Genomic DNA, 24,218 nt, shown 5'->3' on the forward strand with positions numbered 1-24,218 from the left:
TTGGCACTCTTCCTGGTAATATGATGTATAGAAATGCAAGAGAGAGAGAGTCATTGAAATTGCAACATGATCATTGAGTTTGCAACATTAGAAATGGCCACGGGCAGTATGAGGCATGTTTGCTAGATGCCTGGCTAGAGACCCCATGGAGCTGAGTGGATGAACTATGGGTTGCAGTGGAGATGCCGGGACTACGAGATGGCCGCTAAGGAGAGCTGCCGGTCCTGGATGACGTTTTCCAGGACTGTGAGTAGCTTAGCTGCAGGGGCGGAATTGGAATACCAGAGACTTGTTGCTGATTAGAGTTACAGACTTGAAGATTTGTCACTGGCTAGAGTTGCTGGACTTGAAGCTACAGAGTTTGATGTTTGCCCTGGTTGTTTTAAATCTTGTATTGGTTGAATATTTCTTTGCTATGCCCAATGCCATCTTTTGCAGTGTTGGTGTTTATTCTGTGCCATTATGGGTCTTGGGGGGATTTTTATTTTTGGTATTATGGCTCAGTTAAAAGACCTTGGACTATGGGGATGTCTGAACATCATTGGGATTGATAAAACCTATGGGAACTTTTAAAGTTGGATGAATGCATTGCATTTTAATTCATGTGTGGTTATCAGTTTATGGGGCTGGGATAGAATGTGGCGGTTTGATTCGGGTGTCCCCCATAAACTTAGGTGTTCTGAATGCTAGGTTCCCAACTGATGGAAATTTGGGAATTAATGCCTCCTGGGTATTGTTGGGGGCAGGCTAATGGATTTTATGGCCAGTTTCCCCAAGCCAGTGTTTGGCACATGCTCCTGCTGCTATTGTCCACCTTATGTTGCCAAGGGGTGATGCTCATGCCATCGTTCTCCCCTGCCATTGTGGAGCTTCCCCTCAAGCCTGTAAGCTAAAATCAATCTTTTCTTCCCAAACGCTGCTCTTGGTTGGATGATTTCTGCCAGCAACGTGAACCTGACTGCAACAGTGCCAAAGGCAGATTCTGGGCATCTAAGATTATGCTTTGCCAACAAGGAGTCCCGAGGTCTGGAATGGGATGAGATAGCCTCTGTCACTCACCAGCCTGGTGGCCATGCTGGCGTGTAGTTGTGACTTGGGGTGTGGATCAGCCGTGTCGCTTTTCTTGGTGTACATAAGTGCAGGTGTACTCATGTCAGGCACTTATGGAGCTCACAGGATACCCTTGTGTATTTGTCCCAGCCATCCACCTGATTGGCCAGCTGGGCATTCACCAGGCCAGCTGGCTGGCAACCCTCCAGGGCATCTCCACCTCCCATCTTGCCATTGGCGCCCGAGGGTCATGGGTGCTCCTGCTACCGTGCCCAGCTTTGTGTGTGTCCGGGGAGCCTGAACTCAGCTCTTGTTCACGTGGTGAAACATGTATCCTCTGCGCTGCCTCCTCAGCCCCTCCGCTGCACTTCAGTGCTTACCTGGCCCACGCAGATAAGACTTCTGGGAGCAGAATGCAACTCTGAGCAGCCCTTTCCTGTGGTGCAGGTGGCCGGCTCTGGGCAAACAAAGCTCCCTGGAGGGGCATCGGGATGTCTGATGGGGCTCCAAGCATGAGTGTATTCTGTGGGCCAGAAGAAAATCTACAGGGCTTGACAAAGCACAACACAAAAGGGAGCTCGAGGATCAGGTTGTGGTCTGGTTGTCTTTGGAAACTGCGGAGCCAGGGCCCTCCCACCCCGTAGCGAGAGTCCATGTGGCAGAAGTGGGGTGCTGAAGGACCGAGGGGAACACGCGCCCTGGCCCTGCGCGAGGCATCTCCTCGGTCCACCGTGGCTCTGCCTCCCCTGACTGCTGCTGTCTCCTTTAGCATGCAGGGCCCTGATGGATGAAGTGGAGCATGACATCACCAAGGCTCGGAAGAAGAAGACCAAGGTGGGCTCCTTCCGAATCAATCCAGACGGGACGCAGGAGAGGAGGAAGGTAGCGGAAAAGAAATTATGTGGCAGTGTATAATTGCGGATATGGGCAATTACCAGCCATTTATCCAAACAGCAGTTGGTCTTAATCTTCTAACCTTGCTCTTGTTCAGGGTATCAGCTCTAAATTGCTTCTGAGTCCTGGGGGACCCGAAGTAATCTTTAAGCTTGAAATTGAAGTATCTCTCTCAGCACCTAAATTTTGTGTTTTGTCAAGTTGGAAGGCATTTCGGCCTCGTTGTTCATCAGAGTAAAAAATATCACGTCCATGGTTCTTAGGCCAGGCAAGCAGGGGGTCTGGGGAGGGGTCGGGGGCAGGTACTCGAGGCCTGTGTGGGCCCCCTCTTGGGCACACCATCAGTTCTCCCTCCTGATTCCACAGATGGTGTGTGTGTGTGTGTGTGTGAGACACATGGCTCGGGGGGAAAAAGAAATATCCTTGCTTGCTTGAAGTGTTCGGGGTGGTGGGGGAGGAGCCTGGGGATCTGATGGGGTGGGGAAGGTGCTACAAGGAAGAAGCTGGGAAGACTTACAGGCCAGAAGTCCTCCCAGCAATGGGCAGATGGACATTTAAAGAGATACCTTCCCTCCCAGCACAGATAGTGAGTGCCAGAGCACACAACCTGGTCTCAGAGCCATTCTAAAAGAAACAGCCTTAGAGTGGTCGCTCCTGCGTGGAACTGGCCCATGAAAAGCTGGACAGGCTGGATTGGATGCCTTGCTGTTTACTCTTATCATTCTAGTCTGCAGACTGTGCTAGAGAAAGTCCTGACTGGTACCCACTGCTCACTGTCATTCCTTCCCAAAATGGTGCCCCTATCCAGAGAGGATGGGAGGCATGGAGAAAGAGTGCCAGGCCTGCAGAGGAGTGTGGAATTGTGGGAGGGGACAAGCATCATGTGGAACCCATGCCATGTGTTTCAGTTGCCTGAGTTATAAACAAGAAAGGAATGTCCACCTACCAGTCATTATCACCCGTGGAGACAGCAGGGCACAGGGTCTCACTGTCTCCCTAAAGGTACATGCAAGGACAGATCCTTGAAGGGCCATCTCTCTGAGGCCTCCCTTGAAGACCCAGTGCACATCTGGCACTTGATGTTGGCATTCAGGAATCCTGGATCCTGTGGGGTCACAAGTACAGGACATGTCTTTCCACCCCCTGGATGAACCCTGGGTCCTGACACCTAGCCCAAAGCCAATTGCTATTGTCAGTCAGGGCCAGGAGGAAAGGCTGTGTGCATGTGTGTGACCGTGTGCCAGCCACGTCACTTTAAAATGTCTTCATGCTTGAATGATTTAATGGGGGTGTCTGTCCACCCATACAGCACTTGTAGCACAAGCAATGAAGGGACTGTTTTTTATAAGGGTGAATGGGACAGCTGAGAAAAGTAAGGAAACAAACAGAGTTGCATGAAAGGGCAAGGGAGGGATGCAGAGCCCAGTCACAGGGCCGGAGGAAACGGAGTGGCCTTTCTCGGCAGCCCACAGTCTCACAGCCGTTACGTGATCTCTAACCCTGAGAAGAAATACTGACATGACTTCACCTAGGGCTCCCCAGCTACGGCTTTCCTGGGTACTTAGTCCCCCAAAGAAGTGAAGTATACCCAGAGAAAAAGCCCTCCACTCACCCTGCTTGCTACTGGCCTTAGGATGCTCCCTGCGGGGCTTGCCAGAAACACTTGGTCTGCAGAGTAACTTGACAGCGACCACTCTGAGGGCTGGATAGATGACTCGGCAGTTAAAGGCACCAGGTTCAACTCCCCAGCCACCCACATAAAGCTGGACAGCCATTTGTTTGCAGTGGCAAGAGACCATGGCCTGACCATACATACATACACACGTGCATGCAAATAAATAATCTGTTTTAAAGAAAGGGACCACTCTGCTGCATGTATTGTGTGACACATGACAAGCAAGCCACCAGAGTTGGTACTGTCCTGGAGATCCTATGACCTTGAGTCACTGCCGGCTAGAGCTCACCCACACTGGTTTGCCCTGCCCAGTGTCACACAGCCTGTGGGCATGCAGGTGAGCGGTCATATTGCTGGGAGAACTGGCTTTGGAGGCTCTCTTGGTGAGCAGGGGGGCCTTGCGTTGGGGGTGTTGTCCCATTCCTGCCTCTGGCGGCCTTGCAGTACAGTGATCCTTAAGGCTTTGAAGAAGTCCACCACCTTCTGGAGGGAACAACTATGGTCGCCCATCTTTTCTGCTCAGGAAGACCGCCTTGCCATGAGTGTCCCGCTACTTAACTAAGCCTGCATAGAGTGGAGCCCATTAGTTGAACCGATCTGCCTGACTTGGATGGGGGTCAGGGGTGTGGCACTGCTTGCTTGTTGCTGTGTATGCTGTGCCTTTGCCCTCAGCTCACCCAGCTGCCCAGCAAGCAAAGGAAGGTGCTTTCTGTGTGGTTGGGCAGAACCCCTGGCACAGACTTGGGAATAGCTCCAGCAGCTATGTCGCTCTGAGGAGGAAAGGAGCTGATTCCAAGGATATTTGGAGGGCAAGCTCCTCCCCTGGCATGACCCTCACCCCCCAACACATGCACAACAAAATTCCTGAAAGGGGCAGCAGATGCTGTGAGTGCTCTGGACTCTGGAACCTGATAGTAAGGATATATGTGCAAATGAGCTGTGCCTATGCAGGAGCTGTCCTGATCATGGGGGTGCTGAGAGGCAGGTTCCTGGAGTTATCCTGATCACGGGGGTGCTGAGAGACAGGTTCCTAGAATTATCCTAATCATGGGGTTGCTGAGAGGCAGGATCCTGGAGTTACCCTGATCATGGGGGTGCTGAGAGGCAGGTTCCTGGAGTTATCCTGATCATGGGGGTGCTGAGAGGCAGGTTCCTGGAATTATCCTGATCATGGGGGTGCTGAGAGGCAGGTTCCTGGAATTATCCTGATCATGGGGATGCTGAGAGGCAGGTTCCCGGAATTATCCTGATCATGGGGGTGCTGAGAGGCAGGTTCCTGGAGTTATCCTGATCATGGGGGTGCTGAGAGACAGGTTCCTAGAGTTATCCTAATCATGGGGTTGCTGAGAGGCAGGATCCTGGAGATATCCTGATCATGGGGATGCTGAGAGGTAGGTTTCTGGGTTTATCCTGATCATGGGGGTGCTGAGAGGTAGGTTCCCAGAGATATCCTGATCATGAGGATGCTGAGAAGCAGATTCCTGGAGTTATCCTGATCATGAGGATGCTGAGAGGAAGGATCCTGAAGTTATCCTGATCATGGGTATTCTGAGAGGCAGGTTCCTGGAGTTATCCTGATCATGTGGGTGGTGACAGGCAGGATCCTGGGGATATCCTGATCATGGGGATGCTAAGAGGCAGGTTCCTGGAGTTATCCTGATCATGGGGATGCTGAGAGGCAAGATCCTGGAGATATCCTGATTATGGGGGTGCTAAGAGGCAAGATTCTGGAGTTATACTGATCATGGGTTGCTTAGAGGCAGGTTCCTGGAGTTATCCTGATCATGAGGATGCTGAGAGGCAGGTTCTTGGAGTTATCCTGCTCATGGGGTTGCTGAGAAGCTGGTTCCTGGAGTTATCCTGATCATGGGGATGCTGAGAGGCAGGATCCTGGTGTTATTCTGATCATTGGCATGCTGAGAGTCAGGTTCCTGGACTTATCCTGATCATGGCGATGCTGAGAGGCAGTTTCCTGGAGTTATCCTGAGCATGGGCCCTCCTGAGGGGCTGGTTCCTGGAGCTGCAAGCAGGACATGAGCAGCCCCCTTTTCCACAGACCCCCAAGGCTGCCTTCTGTGTGGGCCTAATTATTGTTAAGGGCAGAGAGACTTTCTTGGACAGCCCCCTTGAACAGCGTCTTAGGTACTTATGAGTCGGGCTTCCTCTGAGGTGCTTTTCCTGCTTTGGGGTCTAGCTCAGCTCCTGCAGCTTCTTGGGTTGTTTCCAGATGCACCTCTCCTGTGTTTCCAGAACCTGCCCTTTTAGAGCCCATGTCAGCCATGTCCCTGGGCTCCTTACATCACAGTCCCTCTCCACATGCTATGCATGACCTGGGGTCCCCAGAGCTGTCTGTCATGAGTAGGTTCATGCGGTTTCTGGAAACAGGTGTATGGCTCCATTGGTACCATACTGGACCTGTTGGTAGGGAGTCCCCACTGACCTTGGAGATTTTCTTCACACTCAGCGCACTTAGGGCACTGCAGAGGGCCTCAAAGCCAGACTTGCCCCCTATAGCTATGCTCCTCCTCCCACAGAACAAGCAGGAAAGGTGGAGCTGGAGACAAGTTTCACTTGTGTCACTGGCACACCGCAGCAGCTGGACTGCAGTGTCACTGTGTGTCCAGGAGTCTGTACCTCAGAACTGATAGGAGAAGCAGCCGACCCCTTCCTGCAGCTCCCGGCTTTGTGGGAGCTACTCTCAGCCAAGGATTCTGGCCATTGTTTTAATAAAGTATTTATTTATTAGAGAGAGACAGACAGAGAGGGAGAGGAAGACGCAGATAGACAGAATGGGCAAACCAGGGCCTCCAGTCACTGCAAGCAAACTTCAGACCATTGTCACTTTGTGCATCCAGCTTACATGGGTACTGGGGAACTGAACCTGGGTCCTTAGGCTTTGTAGGCAAGTGCCTTAACTTTTTTTCTTTCATTTGTTTTTTGAGGCAGGATCTCACACCATAGCACTGGCTGCTGTGGAACTCACCTGTAGTCCAGGTTTGCCTCAAACAGCAACCTTCTTTTTTTTGGACAATTTCCCCCTTTTTATTTATTTATTTTTTAATTTTTATTAACATTTTCCATGAATACAAAATATATCCCATGGTAATTCCCTCCCTCCCCATCTCCACACTTTTCCATTTGAAATTCCATTCTCCATCATATTACCTCCCCATTACAATCATTGTAATTACATATATACAATATCAACCTATTAAGTATCCTCCTCCCTTCCTTTCTCTTCCCTTTATGTCTCCTTTTCAACTTACTGGCCTCTGCTACTAAGTATTTTCATTCTCACACAGAAGCCCAGTCATCTGTAGCTAGGATCCACATATGAGAGAGAACATGTGGCGCTTGCCTTTCTGGGCCTGGGTTACCTCACTTAGTATAATCCTTTCCAGGTCCATCCATTTTTCTGCAAATTTCCTAACTTCATTTTTCTTTACTGCTGAGTAGAACTCCATTGTATAAATGTGCCACATCTTCATTATCCACTCATCAGTTGAGGGACATCTAGGCTGGTTCCATTCCCCGGCTATTATAAATTGAGCAGCAATAAACATGGTTGAGCATGTACTTCTAAGGAAATGAGATGAGTCCTTTGGATATATGCCTAGGAGTGCTATAGCTGGGTCATATGGTAGATCAATCTTTAGCTGTTTTAGGAACCTCCACACTGTTTTCCACAATGGCTGGACCAGATTGCATTCCCACCAGCAGTGTAGAAGGTTTCCTTTTTTTCCACATCCCCGCCAATATTTATGATCGTTTGTTTTCATGATGGTGGCCAATCTGACAGGAGTGAGATGGAATCTCAATGTAGTTTTAATCTGCATTTCCCTGATGACTAGTGACGTAGAACATTTTTTTAGATGCTTATATGCCATTCATATTTCTTCCTTTGAGAATGCTCTATTTAGCTCCATAGCCCATTTTTTGATTGGCTTGTTTGATTCCTTATTATTTAACTTTTTGAGTTATTTGTATATCCTAGATATTATTCCTCTATCAGATATATAGCTGGTGAAGATTTTTTTCCCATTCTGTAGGTTGCCTCTTTGCTTTTTTCACTGTGTCCTTTGCAGTGCAAAATCTTTGTAATTTCATGAGGTCCCAGTGATTAATCTGTGGTTTTATTGCCTGAGCAACTGGGGTTGTATTCAGAAAGTCTTTGCCAAGACCAATATGTTGAAGGGTTTCCCCTACTTTTTCCTCTAGCAGTTTCAGAATTTCAGGTCTGATGTTAAGGTCTTTAATCCATTTGGACTTAATTCTTGTGCATGGCGAGAGAGATCAAACAGCAACCTTCTTGCCTCAGCTTCTCTCTCATGTGCTGGAATTATAGATCAGCACTATCATGCCCAGTGCCATCAAAAAAAGAAAAAGCAAAGCAATTTTGTGGGGCAGGGGAGATGTCTCAGCAGTGCTTACTTGAAAGCCTGACAGCCTGGGTTCATTCTCTAACACCCAAGTAAAGCCAGATTCAAAGTGGTGCGTGCATCTGTGACCCCAACATGCACCTCTGACAATGGGAAGCAAAGCTCATGGGCAGCTAGTGTGGCATCCATTTGTGTTGGAGACCCTGTTTCAGAGAAGGTGGACGCAGGTGCCTCAGGGCTGTCTTCTGACCTCTTTGCATGTGCTGTGGCAGGCACATCCCTGTCTCCAGCCCCGTAAGTAAAATGGAATTACATTCACATATGGAAAGATGGCATTTGGCAAGGTTTTATGATAGGTGAGCGCTTGTTCTCCACACTCAGCTCTCTGTCCACGGAACAGCACTGTGGAGGGGTCGACAGGTGCCTTGGGGTCAGAGTTCACACAGCTGTCTCCCAGGGCCTGAGGACTGGAGACATGTGGAAGGCCACTCACACTGGCTGCTTTTGTGTGTTGACGCCCTGAGCTCAGCCACTGAGCCTGGACTTGGTGCCTGCTGGGACTCATGTGTGGGCAGCAAGGGCACAGCCCAGAGGGTTCCTCTGCCCTGACAACTGTAAAACCTGGCCATGTACTTGGTGCAAATAGGAAGTTCAAATAGACCGAGGGCTACCCGCCGGTGCTGGGTATGAAGAGACCAGCAGCTCCCCTCGACCAGCATCCTGAGCCTTTCATTCTGTTTGGTGCCTTGCTAAAACAACAAGCCGGGAAGTGAACAGGCCACTTTAGCTGGTTTTGTTTAAGATGGGCTCTTGGAACATTAGTTAGAGACTGTTTAGCCAATTGAGACAAATTCAGTGTTCTTGACTGCTGACAGAGCTGTCCACCGTGTTGCACACCATGGAGCCCAGAGGTCCTGCGGCACTCTGGAGCAGTGCATGACTGTTGTGGGCCCTGTTTGTTAACACAATGAGAGAGGGGGACATTGTCCCAAACAAGCCAGGAGGCAAAGGGAATGTGGTCCATCAGGAGGTTTGCCATCCACTAGTGGGCCATAAATCAGCTCCATGGGGTAACAAGCATGCCAAACATTACATAAATGTCAGGGGACATTTTATAGAAAAGAAAAGGATTTATCATGTGATACTTCAGGTAATGTGTTAACGTAAAAAGTGGGCCATGTCCACAAAACCGAAAGCCACCATAGCAGGTGTCTGTCCCCAGCCTGGGACAGTGGCTGATGATACTTTATTTGAAAGGATTATTAATAAGCAAACAATGCCACATCCATTCTGGGCTGTCTGTGCAGAGGAATGGGGACTTTTCTGCATGCAGATGCCCAGGTAGTGAATGATTTGGGCTTTTTATAGACCACAAGCCCAGGCCAGGCACCCCAGGAAGGACCTGGTGCTGGCTCTGGGCTCAAGTGGCCACAGTCTTGGGGCTGAGCTTGTGGTCTCCGAGGAGTTGAAATGCAGATGTGAGTAATGTTAAGGCACACGAGGAATTCCTGCCAGCCACCAACGTCTGTGCTCCAGCTCCTGGTTAGCAGCAAGAGCAAGATGGGAACTGGGCAGCAGCAGTAGCCACAGCCAGTGGGCAGAGGGCCCATGGGGGAGGAGCAGCTCGGGGGACACGGGTGTTGACAGCAGAGGCGGGCGGTGGGGTTACACTCCCCGCCCCACAGTGGGAACCTGCCCAGGAGCCCTCACCCGGCTCTTGACCTCTCATACCTCGTTCGTCAGGGGCCGCTCACCTCCCACAACTGGACCAATCACACCCAGGGCTGTTGAGCCCACTATAAGCCTCTGAGAGCTCCCTGGGCCTGAGCCGGGGTGGGGGTGCTGCTGGCTTGTCCTAATGCTGGAAGAAGCAGAGAGACAATGCCACCCTGGCCAGTGTGGCACTCAGAGGATGCTCAGGCTAGCCAGAGCCCCTGGGAGACAGAGGAAGAGGGTCATCAGCACCCATGCCATGGTGGTCACCGACCCACTGCGTCACGTTGATAAGGAGACTTCACTGCCAACAGTTGCAAGTAAAAGTATGCTCATGGGAATGTGCATAGGAAAGAATCACGAAAGGGGTTTCCTCTCATTCAGTGCAAAACAAAGGCTACTTTGCACAGATGACCTCTCCTGAGATGGTGTCTGCCCAGCTCAGAGATCCTCAGACTATACTGACAGTGTCATGGGTCACGGCCTTAGGGTATGCTGCTGAGGCCAGCAAAGGCCTCTAAGCCCAAAGCCACCACTGCTGGCGCATCTGCCTGCAGCAAAGGCCCAACTTTTCTGCAGACAGACCTGTTTTTTGTGTCATCTTCTATGCTTTTTTTCTATCAAGAGCACATTATTTTTCACACAATATTTTTCACTTTTATTTATTTATTTTTCTTTGAGAGAGAGAGAATTGGTGCACCAGGACCTCGCCACTGAATTCGAACTCCATACACTTGCGCCACCTAGTGGGCACGTGCGACCTTGCGCTTGCCTCACTTTTGTGCATCTGGCTTATGTGGGACCTGGAGAGTCAAACATGGGTCCTTAGGCTTTGCAGGGCAAGCGCCGTAGCTGTTAAGCCTTCTCACCAGCCCTCTCACACAATTTTAAACGATGAAATTTCCAGGTGATTTGTTGGAGAAAGCAAGGTACTCTGGTTGCAGAACTTCTGGAGCACAGTGCTGTTCTTCATAAACGGAAGCCAGCCTGCGGCCTGCAGGCAGCATCGCACCCAGGGGATCTATGAATGTGACCCAATACAAAATCATAACCTTATGAAGACAGTATATTTTTAGCAGTTTATCCTGTGACTCAATTACAAGGTTGTCAAGCATGAGTTCTGTAGATAACAATGTACGGTGTTACAGTGTCAAGAGGGTGGACACCACGGGGCACTGCCCTGGAAGAGGCCCTGTTTGAATATAAATATCCACAGCCCCATAGCCTCACGTGTTCGTGATGAAGCATCTAGCTGGTGGTGCTGTTTGGGGAGTTCAAGGAGCCTCTGGGAGGTGGAGCCTTGCTGAGGAGGTGTGTCGCTGGGGATGGGCCCTGGGGTATCGTAGCCCAGCCCTCCGTGCCACACATAGAGCTCGCACTTGCTGCTTCCTCCCTGCTGACGTGACGAGGTATGATGCCAGCTGTCTGCTTCTGCCATGCTGCCCCTCCCCTCCACTATGATGACGCTTTCCCTCAAAACTGTAAGCTGGGGCTGGAGAGATGGCGTAGCGGTTAAGCACTTGCCTGTGAAGCCTAAGGACCCCGGTTCGAGGCTCGGTTCCCCAGGTCCCACGTTAGCCAGATGCACAAGGGGGCGCACGCGTCTGGAGTTCGTTTGCAGAGGCTGGAAGCCCTGGCGCGCCCATTCTCTCTCTCTCCCCCTGTCTTTCTCTCTGTGTCTGTCGCTCTCAAATAAATAAATAAAAAATTAAAAAAAAAAACTGTAAGCTGGCAATAACCCGCTTCCTACCACAAACTGCTGCAGGTGGGGCGTTTTGCCTCAGCAATGAGAAGGAAACTGCTACACTGCCTTCCTGGCATCAGGGCTGGGAGTCCTGGTGGCTGCCAGACGACCAAGAGGTGCCGTTCCTCACCCCGTACCGGGAACTCATATCCAATTCCTTTCTGCTTAAAACGGTCTCTGTGGCTTTCGTTAGCCAGACTGCTCCAGAATTCCTCACTGTCCCCTGACCCCTAGCAGAGGCCACAAGCTTAGCAGACCCAGAAACTACTAACTCCCCAAACTGCCCCTTAAGGAGGAGGCGGCGGCGATGCCCTGCAGCTTCCCAAGCCTGCTAGACACTGAGGCAGGGCTGAGGTGACTCTGCCTCTGCTGGCTCCTCTGTGCTCACAGCCCTGGGCACTGCGCCAACATGTTAGCTGTGGGTTGTCTGTGACCTTCCTCCCTGACCCTGAAAAGGCCTGTCACCTTCCAGTCTCCACATCTATCCCTTGCTACTCCCACAGAGCTGATTTCTGAGGTGCCGAGGCCTTGCAGCCAGGGCCCTTCCTACTCAGCCTCATTCCCAGAGACCCAAAGGTACCAAGCGGGCAGCATGAGGACCACAGCAGAGGCAGGAGTGAGGGTTTGTTCTTGGTGAGTGTGTGTCAGACTACGTGAGTCCGTGTGTGCATGTTCATGCCTGGGTGTGTGTGTGTGCTCAAATACCTGCATGCTTAGATACGCACATACATGCCTGTGTATGCAGGCATGTATAAATGTTTCTCTGTGCATGCACATGTGTGTGTAATATGCATGTGTGTACATGTCTGTGTATATACATGTATGTATCAGTGTGTACACATGCATGTGTATCTGTGTGTGTTCAGCAAAAACGCAAGAGCTTTATCCATCTATCTCAGAGCAGAGAAACTGGTAACATTACATTGAACACATAGGTCCCTCACCCCAGGCACAGCCATCTGTGCACTAGGAAGACACCGTGTTGAAGTCTGGTTGGAGCCGGTGTCCCCGTGGCACAGGTCTTGGGGATTTGTGCTCTTCCTGGAATGGCCAGCAGGGGGACCTTTCCCCCAGGGCTTCCCTGGCCATTTTAACAAGGGGTTAACAAGCCCCTCCCCCTCCCGAGCCACAAGGATTAAAATTTCTTGCCTTTCCCTAGGGAGTGTGTGGAGGAGGGGGTGACACCAAATTAAAAGGAGGAAAAGGGTGTTTTAATCCTCTTTGTGGACACTGAGACAATGCTGGGCCACCAAGCCCCATAGCTGGGTCATTTGATGGGAGGTGGGGGAGGGGCTTCCCCACGGAAGCAATAATTCCAAACTCCTCCAAATCAGAAAGTCGCCCTGGTGCCACAGATACTGCTTCCTTCCCTGGGGCACGGCGTTCAGAACTCCCTCGTGCCTGGCACTGGGGGCAGTGGAGTCCGTACTGACCTCGCCTTTGCCTTGGGGCCATCCTGGAGAGGAGGATGGGGTACAGCCGCTATGTGGTGCGCTGCTGTGGGGTGGGGGGCATGGGCCTGCTCTCACCTGCTAGTGACCGTCTCCGCCCGTAGGGAACGGTGAGCTTTGGCAGACCGCCCGCCCCCGCCCCCGCCCCCACGCCTCACCTGGGCCCACAACAGAAGACAGCAAGTCAGCGCTCGGGACGGATATCACATCGCGGCAGTCTCTCTCTTGGCCAGCTAAAAATGTCAGGCTGCGGGGTGCCTGGCGCGTTGCTTCCTCCCACACCTTCCGCCCCCTGGCCCGCGCGGGCTTCCCGCGTTTCCAGGACGTTTGCACAGGCGAGGGGAAGCCACCTGGAGGCCTGGCTTCCGAATCCCCTGTGCCCCGCGTGCCCCGCGCAGGTCATCCCGCCTGCAGGACAGGAGTCTGGAGATGTCCACAGCGTCTCCCGGTCAGTGAGGACCTGAGTCAGGGTCAGGGGAACCGGCGGGCTGAGTGAGAGCGAGGAGAGGGGCGTCCTCTCTCAAAGGTGGCGCGCAGTACAAGGGGATCTGGTTTCCTGAGCCAGCTTTTGCTTTTGCTGTATGCTGTCCCCCTGGCCAGGAGGTGGAAGGTACGCTTCTGCTAAGGACTGCACCCCACCAGCAGCATGGTTTTTCCACCTTATGATGTGGAGGGGACCTCCTAGAGGAAGTTTTGTTTAATATTTATATTTATTTTTATTATTTATTTGTGTGACAGAGTAGGGGGGGGGAATAGGCACGCCAGGGCCTCTAAACACTGCAAATGAAGGAAGTCCAGATGTATGTACCACCTTGTGCATCTGGCTTACGTGGGTTCTGGAGAATTGAACCTGGGTCCTTTAGCTTTGCAGCCAAGTGCCTTAAGTGCTAAGCCATCTCTCCAGCCCCTTGTGGGAGTTTTAAACTCAAGTTGTTCAGTTGGATTTAACTGAAAAAAACAAAATTCAGAACATTTTTGAGGTGGACACAGTAAATACCATAAAATAAAATCATATGTCTGGAAGTGCCAGTGAGCGGGAGAAGCGCTCGCGGTGAGTGGCTTGAAGTCAGGGACCCAGAGAGAAACACAGGGCCCCCACAGGCCATGCAGACACCTCACCCACATATATTTTAAAAATATTTAAATCTTTTGGGCTGAAGATATGGCTTAGCAGCTAAAGCGTTTGCCTGCAAAGCCAAAGGATCCTGGTTTGACTCTCCAGGACCCATGTAAGCCAGATGCACAAGGGGACGCATGCATCTGGAGTTCGTGTGCAGTGGCTGGAGGCCCTGGAGTGCCCATTCTCTCTCTCTTTCTCTGTACCTCTTTTTCTCAAATAAATAAATAAAACATATTTGAAAATATTTAAATATCTTGTATGTATTAAATTTATATTTAAAATATTAATATATTTTTGAAAATTCTCTTCTGCAAGTAGCAGATGCAACTTTATCATAAATCAGCTATTAGAAAGTTAACTGAAGGGCCAGGGAAATGGCTAGTTATAGGTGCTTGTTTGCAAAGTAAGCTGGCCAGAATTTTATTCTCCAGTACCCATGTCGAGCTGTCAGATACACAAAGTGGTACATGCATCTGATGTTGGCGTGCAGTGGCAAGAGGCCCTGGCACACTCATATTCTCTCACTCCTCCCTCTCTCTCAAATAAATGAATGAATAGATATTTCTTAAAAAGTCAACTGAATTTTTAGCGGCAGGCTTTCTGTTTCTGCTTTATTGTAGGTAGCGCATACTGAAGGTGGAGACTCCAGGTATGTTCAACCTGTGACCCACAGGCTAGATGCAGCCGCCGAAGATAGCTATCAGTAGAGTCACAACACAAAATCATAAACTTACTGAAAACATTATGAGATGTTTTTTCGTGATGTTTTCTGTACCTCAGTGATGGGTCTGTGTAATTCTCAAGTATGAGCTTTGTAGACGACAATGCCGTGGCACAATATCATGCAAAATAAACGTATGTATGCTCTACCAACCCATGGGCTGCTGTATTTAATGTGTTGCCCAAGGCTCTTCACCCAGTGTGGCTCAGGGAAGGCAGAAGGTGAGCCGCCCTGGATCTGTGCAGACGCCGATTTGCCACCTGGATCAGGTGTTCATGCGCACTCCATGAGGCACGTCCGCGTCCTCCTGGAATGCAGGTCTGCCTGGTTCCTGCACCCTGACCTGAGACATACGCGGCAGTTGGGAGAGGCCGTAACAAGGAGTCCCACCCTCACCCAGGCCCCAGGCCCCGGTCCCTGGCTATTACTTCTGGACCCTGCAGGCTGCAGAGGCCACAGGCCAGAGGCCTAGGACCCTCCCAGGAGCTGAATGCTTTCCCCGCCATCAAGCATGTCTCGCCCTGTCCTCTGGACCCCATCCTTCAGCCTGGGATTTCCTGTTTGCTCTCTGCCTGTGTGATTGTGTGTGGCTGAAAGCGGCCAGAGTTCCCAAAGGGTCAGCTGAGCCGCTCTCAGGAAGCAAAAACACAAATAAGGAATTATCCCCTCTCTGAATGCCGACTGTGCGCTGCTCTGCACCCCGTCTCTGGGGAAATGCTGACATCCTAGGCTCAGAGAAAGCAAGAGAAGGGCAGGGTTAGAGCAGGTGACAGAAACCAAGCCAGGGGGACCGTGACACTGCCCAACAGTAGGCCAGCACACCCCCTTATATGATCTCAGCACCTCCTTTTTCTTAACCTTCCAGATTGCTTATCTAACCCTTCCAGATTTAAACATCATGGTTAGTATAATTGCTTACTGTTTAGTTCACACAATATGGGGTCAAATAGGCACTTTGCATGGAGGTTAATTATCTAGGTATTTGACATCAGGCGAGCCCAACATTTCCCTTTTAAAAAGTCAGTGAAGAGAAAGGGGTTGCCCGCTCAGCACCACCTGAGGTCAGCGAGGCCTGCTGGGTACACTCCCAAGGGGCCAGGCAGCATGGCCAGGGCAGGCACACCAGCTCTGTGTCTAGTCTAACCACACAGAGCTGAGCCTGGACAAACTGGGGAGACCAAGGCAAGGCAGGGAGACTGCCCTTGTGAAGAGAGCCCTTGACCCATGGACCACTGAATACGAGTCCCCTGCCACCTCCTGTGGAACCAGGGTCCACAGCTGTGCTTCTCAGCAGAGACAGCCCTGTTCCTATGGGATTTTCGGCAATGGCTGATGACATTCGGGGTCTCAGGGCTGGAGGAGACAAGGCTTCCCATAGGCAGCCACCATGCAGAGATACTCAATGTCCTAAAGGCCCCTGGCAGCCTTCCGCCAAAACCTGGCACCAACGCTGGGATATGAGAAACCCTAGCCTGTAGAAAGCAGGATATTTTTTTTTAAAGTTTTTATTTATTTATTTGAGAGAGAGGCAGATATATATAGAGAATGGGTGCACCAGGGCCTCCGGCCACTGTAAACAAACTCCAGATGCATGCGCCCCCTTGTGCATCTGGCTTATGTGGTCCTGGAAAATTGAACCAGGGTCCTCTGGTTTTGCAGCCTTAACTGCTAAGCCATCTCTATAGCCCAGGATTTTTTTCCCTCACTGGGACACGAAGTTTCAATGATTGCAGGAAGTTATGGCCATGGATGGATGAAGAATTACCTGGCTGGAGTTGGTGTTTCCCTCCCGAGCTGGCAAATCTTTGCTGCCAGGTTGGGATCTCAGGCACAGTTAGGTCTAGTCTGCAGAATGACGTATCAGTGGGACAGCACAGAGTAGAGAGGTCAGAACATGCTGAGACCCTGCTTCATGCCTGCCCCAGGTTGAACCTGGCCAGTGTGGCGCCCAGCACCTCATACTCCAACATGTGGAAATCTCTGCAAAAGCCTTCACTTTGGATGAGGTCATACAGGGAGAGTGGGCCCTAATCCAGTGACTGGCACCTTATGAGAAGTTGAAACAGGCGCTCAGAGAGAACAGCCCTGGCTGAGGTCAGGAAGTGCTGCTTCCGCAAGCGGGAGATCGCCAGCAAGGGGATGAGGGCAGACCTTCCCGTGCCTCCAGAGAGATGAAGTGAGCCTGCCCATGCTTTGATCTTGGACTTCTGGCCTCCAGGTCTAGAGGGGAACGAACCTCCGTTGTTCGAAGCCACTTGGGTGTGCTGATTTGTTGAAGGCAGCTCAGGAAATAAATAGAGATGGAGATACCCGAGTTAGGGAGGCTACAGAAGGCCATGCTACCCGCGCCACAGAACACGTGTGTGCAGGCACATGTTGAACGATTTCCTATGAGAAGTTTATCTGGTCTCCCAGGCAGGATGAGGGGCCACTACCCTGAGCCTCCCATCTCTGTGGCTCATGTCTCCGTCCGCGTCCTCCTCCTTGCTGTCCTCGGGTCTCGAGGCCTGCAGTGCTTATTGCTGGTGCACAGTTTTGTTCTCATGGGTGGCATCTTTGTCAGCAGGTCTCTAACAAAAGAGGAAAAGGGGAAAATTCTGAAGACCAAGTGGCTTCAAAGACAACAGGGCTTCTGATGTAGGGGAGCCATAGGGTGCTCTGTGGGAGGAGTGGCTGCCGCGGCTTGTGTTGCTTTGGGGGGGGGCCACGGTTCTGATTCATGGTCTACAGTGCCTCCCACCTTCCTGTTGGACTTAAACTTCTCTTCTCCCAGTGAAAAGTGGCTCCAATATGGTCTCCTTGTGGCAGCAGCTGGTGTCCTTTGCCACCAAGAAGAATGGCTGTGTCTGAGCTGTGGGAACCCAGCTGCCCAAGGCAGAGGGCTTGGGCTGGACCCTGGGCCCTTAGCAGCAACCTTCCGTCCCAATAAAGAACGTAAGGCAATTAAAGAGAAGGGGTGTGGTCTGGGTTCCAGTGGAGAGATTTAAAGTTTTATATTAAAAGGGTCTTATTCTCCTGCCCATTGCTTAAGTCCAGTGAAAAATAATTAGGCTCTGTGGGTCCTTCTCATGCCATTTTCCTGAACTTTCTGAAGACTTCAGAGGAAAAGAGGCCTCAAGCTGCACCAGAACTATCCAAATTCGGGCCTTGTGGAGAGTTCTGCTCTCACTTTTCTATGGAAATGCACAATTAGAGTCATTGCTAATAATTCAGAGTCGACCTGAGTTCTATTCATAAGACCATCTCTATGGTACAACACTTTTCTTTTAATATTTTATTTTTACTTATTTATTTGTTTGAGAGAGAGAGGGAAAATGGGTGTCCCAGGGCCTCCAGCTGCTGTGAACAAACTCCAGATGCATGAGCCACCTTGTGCATCTGGCTTATGTGGGTCTTGGAGAATAGAACCTGGGTCCTTTGCTTTGCAGGAAATGCCTTAACCACTAAGCCATCTCTCCAGCCCAGGCACAACCATCTTAAGCATCCTCATGCTTCAGTGACAAGCCAGGCTCCTGGCGGAGGTGGCCAAGACCACATGTAAAGAGCCAGCTTCCTGCTGTGGCTAAGTGTCCCACAAAGGCTGTGGAGAACCTTAAGAGGTGGGGCCTAGTGGCAGAACATTGGGTCATAGAGGGCGGCGGGTCCTGCCGGTCTTTCTTTGCTACCTGAGTACCACAAGGTGGGCGGTTTCCTTTGCTATGTGTTCCTGCTACCTGGGCACAGGCCTCAAAAAAGCAGAGACAACTGACCACGGAGGGGAGCCCCAGAAACCCCCTTCCTCGGATGTTGTCTCTCTCGAGGAAGTTTTCCACACTGATGAAAAGTGAGTCTGGGCTTCCGGGAGCTCCCCCGACTGAGGCCAGCAGGGCCCCGGGAGCCCTGGCCTGACTCTCAGGATGCCCCTGGCAGGCACACTGAACTCCTGTTTTTAAGTTTCTTCATGAAAAGGTTTTAATTACAAAATCACACATGATGGTGTTAGCTGGAGACGCAACAGCCTATTTCTCCATGGTTTCAATCTCTGAAGTTTAAGTCACCTACTGTCAACTGAGGACCCCAAATAATACCTGGAAAATTCCAGAATAGAGTAGAGGGTGAAGTATTTCAAGACATGTTGTAAAGAAGAACTTTGTACCTATGATTTATAATTTGAGAAAAACTGGAAAAAATGTCATTTTCAAATACTTATATTTAGTAATTGGTAATTATTCTGATTATTTGAATGCTTCGCCTAAGTAGAATCAAAATTATAAGGAGTCATCTTAACAGCTTCCTCATAAATTCTATAGTTTTTGAAGTTTGGAAACAAACTGTGCTTTTGTATGCCCAATTCTGCTCAATTTATTACTTTTTTTCTTTTCTGAGGTAGGGTCTCTATTTGCAAGCAGAGATAGAGAAAAGAGAGACAGAGAGATAGAGAGAATGAGCACGCCAGAGCTTCCGGCCACTGCAAACGAACTCCAGATGCATGTGCCACTGTGTACCTGGCTTTACATGGGTCCTGGGGAACTGAACTTGGGCAGTTAGGCTTATGCAGGCAAGTGCCTGAGCTGCTGGGCCATCTCTCTAGCACCCCCTTTTTTTGAGATAGTCTCCTGTTGTAGCCCAGAGCGGTCTCAAACTTACTTTACCTGGGTAAATGGGTGCTGGGGAACTAAGTCCAGGCCAGCAGACTTTGCAAGCAAGTGCCTTTAACCTCCAAGTCATTTGCCAGGTTAGCCAGGAATGACCTTGAACTTCTGATCCTCCTGCTTCCACCTCCCACGCTGTGGGACTTCAGGTGTGCCCCGTCACACCCAGTTTACACAGTGCTGGGGCTCGCTCGGGGCTCTGCGTGACAGATGAGCCGCTCCATCGACGGAGCCACCCCGCAGGCCTTCCGACGCCTAGTTTTCATCTTATGGTCTTTATGTACACGACGAGAGTATGCGTGAGTGCGCGTGTGCTGTAGTGTGCGTGTGGCGATCCGCGGACAACCCCATCGTGTTTGAGACAGCGCATCTCGCTGGCTTTGCTGCTGTGAATGCAGACCAGCTGGTCTTGAGTTTGGGGACTCTCCTGACTCCACCTATTGCTGCCCATACACTGGGACAACAGACATGGTGGTCACTGCTAACGGGCTTTATGTGGGTCCTGGGACTCCAAACTTCAGTCATCAGGCTTGAACAGAAAAGGCTTCTAACCACAGAGTCATCCCCCCAGCCTCTTTTAAAATTGTTATTGATTTTTAAAATTTTACTTATTTTTTTGTAAGCAGAGAGAAAGAGAGAGAGAGAGAAAAAAAAAAAAAACGAGATACAGAGAGAGAATGGGCACGCCAGGGTCTCCAGCCACTGCAAAAGAACTCCAGATGCATGTGCCCCTTGTGCATCTGGCTTATGTGGGTCATGGGGAATTGAACCTGGGTCCTTTGGCTTTGCAGGCAAATGCCTTAACCACTAAGCCATTTCTCCAGCCCTTTATTATTATTTTTTATCAAAGAGAGGAAATTGGGGTGCCAGGGCCTCCAGCCTCTGCAGTCGAACTCCAGATGTGTGTGCCATCTTAGGTGCATGTGTGACTTTGAGCACTTGTATCCTCTTGTGTGTCTGGCTTATGTGGGACCTGGAGAGTCAACCCTGAGTTTTTAGGCTTCACAGGCAAGTGCCTTAATCACTAAGTCATCTCTCCAGGTTCCCCCCCGCCCCAACCGGCCTATTTTTTATTTTTTGTTGGTTTTCAAGATAGGGTCTCACTCTAGCCCAGGCTGACCTGGAATTTCCTATGTAGTCTCAGGGTGGCCTCAAACTCATGGTAATCCTCCCACCTCTGCCTCCCAAGTGCTGGGATTAAAGGGGTATGCCACCATGCCCAGCTCCTATTTTTTTTTATTCATTTTTATTTATTTATTTGAGAGCAACAGGCGCAGAGAGAAAGACAGATAGAGGGAGAGAGAGAGAATGGGCGCGCCAGGGCTTCCAGCCACTGCAAACGAACTCCAGATGCGTGCGCCCCCTTGTGCATCTGACTAACGTGGGACCTGGGGAACTAAGCCTTGAACCGGGGTCCTTAGGCTTCACAGGCAAGTGCTTAACTGCTAAGCCATCTCTCCAGTCCCCAGCTCCTATTTTTAAAGTAAACATTTATACTCCCTACAGAGTATCTTGCTCATAGTATCTTCCCAGTTTCTGTCAGCTGAAACAATGAGGAAAGAAATGGATCTGTCAGTTTTGTGAGGTACTTTGAGACTACTTCTCTGTCATGAGGAGTCTAGAAAAGCAATTAGTAGGGGAAAAAGAGGAGTTAGTCACCTGCCCACCTCATAGGTATTTATAATTTTCTGCTGCAATGTCAGGGGTTAGCTGGCTGTGCTCAGTGTGACACAGAGATGCGTATGGAATCAAAGCTGGCCTTTCATGGACCAGTCACAGCAGAGCGGCCTTGTGATATGGGAGTCCGTGGGTCCTGGGAGGAGCTCTCTGGCGCAGTGAGTCCTGCTGGTCAGAGGGGGGATGGCCCTCTGTACACACCCACCTGCACATGGGATTACTCAGACTGGCTGGGGTGAGCTGAAAAGCCAGTGACAAGGGGCTGAGGAGGTGGCTCAGCAGGCAGGAACACTCACTGCAAAAGAAGGAAAATCTGAATGGGCTCTCCAGTGCCCACATAAGAATCAGAATCGCTGCACATGTCCATCACCCCAGTGCTAAGGAGAGTGGAGACAGGAGGGCTTCAGGGGCTTGTTGGTCAACAAGCGCCAAGATCAGTGAGAGACTCCGTCTCAGGGTAAGGAGGAAGAGGTATAGAGGAAGACACCCAACACCCTCCCTGGCCTCCACACAGGGCACAAGAGGGCACACACATCTGTGCACACATGCGCATAACACACACACACCAACAAACAGTAGCAGTGTATACAACACAGGTACACGATGTCCTCATTAACCAAAGACTCTGGTTAAAAGACAAAACCTGGCATTGCCACTGAGGCATTCAGAAAGACTGAGTGCTCCACTGTCCTCAGGGAGAAGACATAAACCACCTGATTCAGTACTCCTGAGCAGATAAAAACAATACTGATCAGCAGGCACACAGTGAGGAAAGAGAATGAAAGATTACCATAGCTTAGCACAGATTTAGGGTTAATTAGCCAGACGCTGGCAATGCCAGGTCTCATTTCGTAAATACAGACAAAAGATACGGCTGAGTGCCGCCGAGTGCCAATGGCCGCGTCGCTGACCTAAATCTTCTCTGGGCCCACAGAGGATGGAGACCCCTCTTCTCTGTCACTTTGCCATGGAGGGTGTGGCTCTGCCTGGCACCCTGCATGGCACACATGCCCCGGGACTCCATCATTTGCCTGCACCTCAGTCTGGGTACCAGGGCCACACAGCAAAAGGCTGCAAACTGGGGCCTGACACACCTCTGTCCTGTCCCACAGGGCAGAGGGCCAGAAGCCCAGAGCCCAGGAGGCGTTCCCTCTTGAGGGCTCAGAGGGGAAGGGTAGCCCATGCGCCCTGTCAGTGCCTGGCGGTGGCCTCTGCCTGTGGTGTGGCTTGTCCTGGAGATATGTCACCTTGTTTCTGCCTCTGTAGTCACATGGCCATTCTCTTGTGTGCCCATGTGTATCCCCTGCTTCTTACAGGGGCATCTGTCACGAACTTCATCTTAGCTAGTCACGCGTATGAGACACTTTTTCCAACCAGGTCCACGCATGGTTGTGACAGTCAGGACTTGAGCACGTCTCCTTGGGGACCTGAGTCCACCGCCTCGGCCTTTAGAGCTGGCCCCGCTCTGGCTCTGCGGGCCTGGTGGGCTCGGCTCCCCATCATGGTGGTCAGTAGCCTGCGCTCCCCTTCCAGACCAGTGCTGCTCAGGGAAACACGCCCTAACGTTGACTCCAACAGTGTTGTGTGAAATGCTGCTCCATGCTCCACATTCTTGGCCTGGTTGGGTGCCTGGGTGCCTGTCCTGTGTCCTTTGTCACTGATCGTTGAGTCCGTCCATGAGGCCATCCTCGTGCAGGCTGGCGCGGAACCCTTGGCACGATGCTTTCACAAGCCTGGTATTAGATTCCACACAGAAGTCTAAATACATAATGCATCGAACCTCGGATTTGGTAATTCTGTCACATTCAAAACAAGCTGTCAAAACTGTCTGGCATGACTTATCCTTAATAAATCCGTAGTCCTGTTAATTGCTCCTCATTCCACTGCATAAGAATTGTTTGAATCCACAAATCGGGTGAAGAATGGGAGATAATGGGGAGACGCATTCAAATGATTGCCATTATTTCTCCCCCAGGACAAAAGGAGCCGTGAGGCATGGTGGGACCACCGCTGCACGTGCACAGGGCCTGGGTTGGATGTGTGCCCTCCGGCCTTGAACCTGGCCATCTTCTAGTGGAACGCTCCACAGAACCTTTGGCAGGAAAGCAACTGACTGCCTTGAGGAAGACCTCAGAGCTGAACTGCAACTCTGGGGGCATCTGCCGGGGATGGCATGCCACAGGAGCCTTCCAAGCAGGGAGCAGGCAGCAGAGGTGCTGGCAGGGAGCATGGGCATGCTGTGGGGTAGCTGGAGTTCTTCTCCATATCAAAGAGGTGCTCCCTGCCCAGGCCCCTGGTGCCCAGCCACGCTTTTGGTATCAGGTAGACATGTTTTATCATCTGGCTTTGGCATATAAACTAGGCTTGTCACCTTGGATGAGGCATTCCCTCCCAAGGCAGGTGCCTCTCCGTGGAGGAAGGTGGACAGTGAGGACAGAGGTTTGCAGGCACCTGGCTCTGTTGTCACTTGCATCACAAGCTCTAAGTCAAGATCAGGAGGGGCCCGGCTTAGAGGGGATGAGACCACTGGGATTACTGAAGGTCTGCAGCCCTGTGGTGTGGAAAAGGCCAAGGCCTGGTCTGTCAGACACAGCCCAAACTCCCACCATGCCCCGGCTTCCTGGCTGACACAGGGCCTTCCACTGGTGTGGAGGGTTGTTCCTGGAGTCAGGAAAGGGTCCTCAGGCTGTACCAAGAGGTAGAAAGTACAGCTCTCTCCTGCACTTGGCTTATCACTTCCCTGTGGTGCTGTGGGCATGCCCTCCAGAAGGGCAGCACTGTTTGGCATCCAGAAAGAGAGATCTGAGCAGGGGCAGGGGAGCAATCCCAGCTTGTGTGGGCAGCGCTGGCAGGGTGATGTCACACGTGGGGCAGGGCCACATTGGGATGCAGGTGTGAGAGCCCTTGGAGTGGGAACTGGCGTCACAGCAGAGCAGGCAATACCCTTTGTAAAGATGGTAATGCTGGACCCCAGATGTGAGCCATAGACAATACGCAAGTAGACAGAACTTGACTCATCATGGGCAGGGAATATTACAGCTCAGTGAAGAATACTTGCCCAGCAGGTGTAAAGCCCTGGATTCAATCTCCACTACCACAAAATAACTTTGATTTTATTTATTTGAGAGAGAAAGGCAGTTAGAGAAGGAGAGAATGGGTATAC

The 24,218-nt window shown here is 51.0% G+C and overlaps 1 protein-coding gene across 1 annotated transcript in view; it reads left to right on the top strand.

The window, feature by feature from the left end:
- The window catches only part of Cnpy1 (canopy FGF signaling regulator 1), a 101,078-nt gene that overhangs the window by 58,490 nt on the left and 18,370 nt on the right, over positions 1-24,218 (top strand). Inside the window, exon 3 of the mRNA XM_045160097.1 lies at positions 1,820-1,932. Within this exon, the coding sequence (XP_045016032.1) occupies positions 1,820-1,932 (113 nt within the window). The remainder of the gene's footprint in view (positions 1-1,819; positions 1,933-24,218) is intronic.

The sequence above is a fragment of the Jaculus jaculus genome, chromosome 10 (assembly GCF_020740685.1).
Source record: "Jaculus jaculus isolate mJacJac1 chromosome 10, mJacJac1.mat.Y.cur, whole genome shotgun sequence".
Taxonomy (NCBI): domain Eukaryota; kingdom Metazoa; phylum Chordata; class Mammalia; order Rodentia; family Dipodidae; genus Jaculus; species Jaculus jaculus.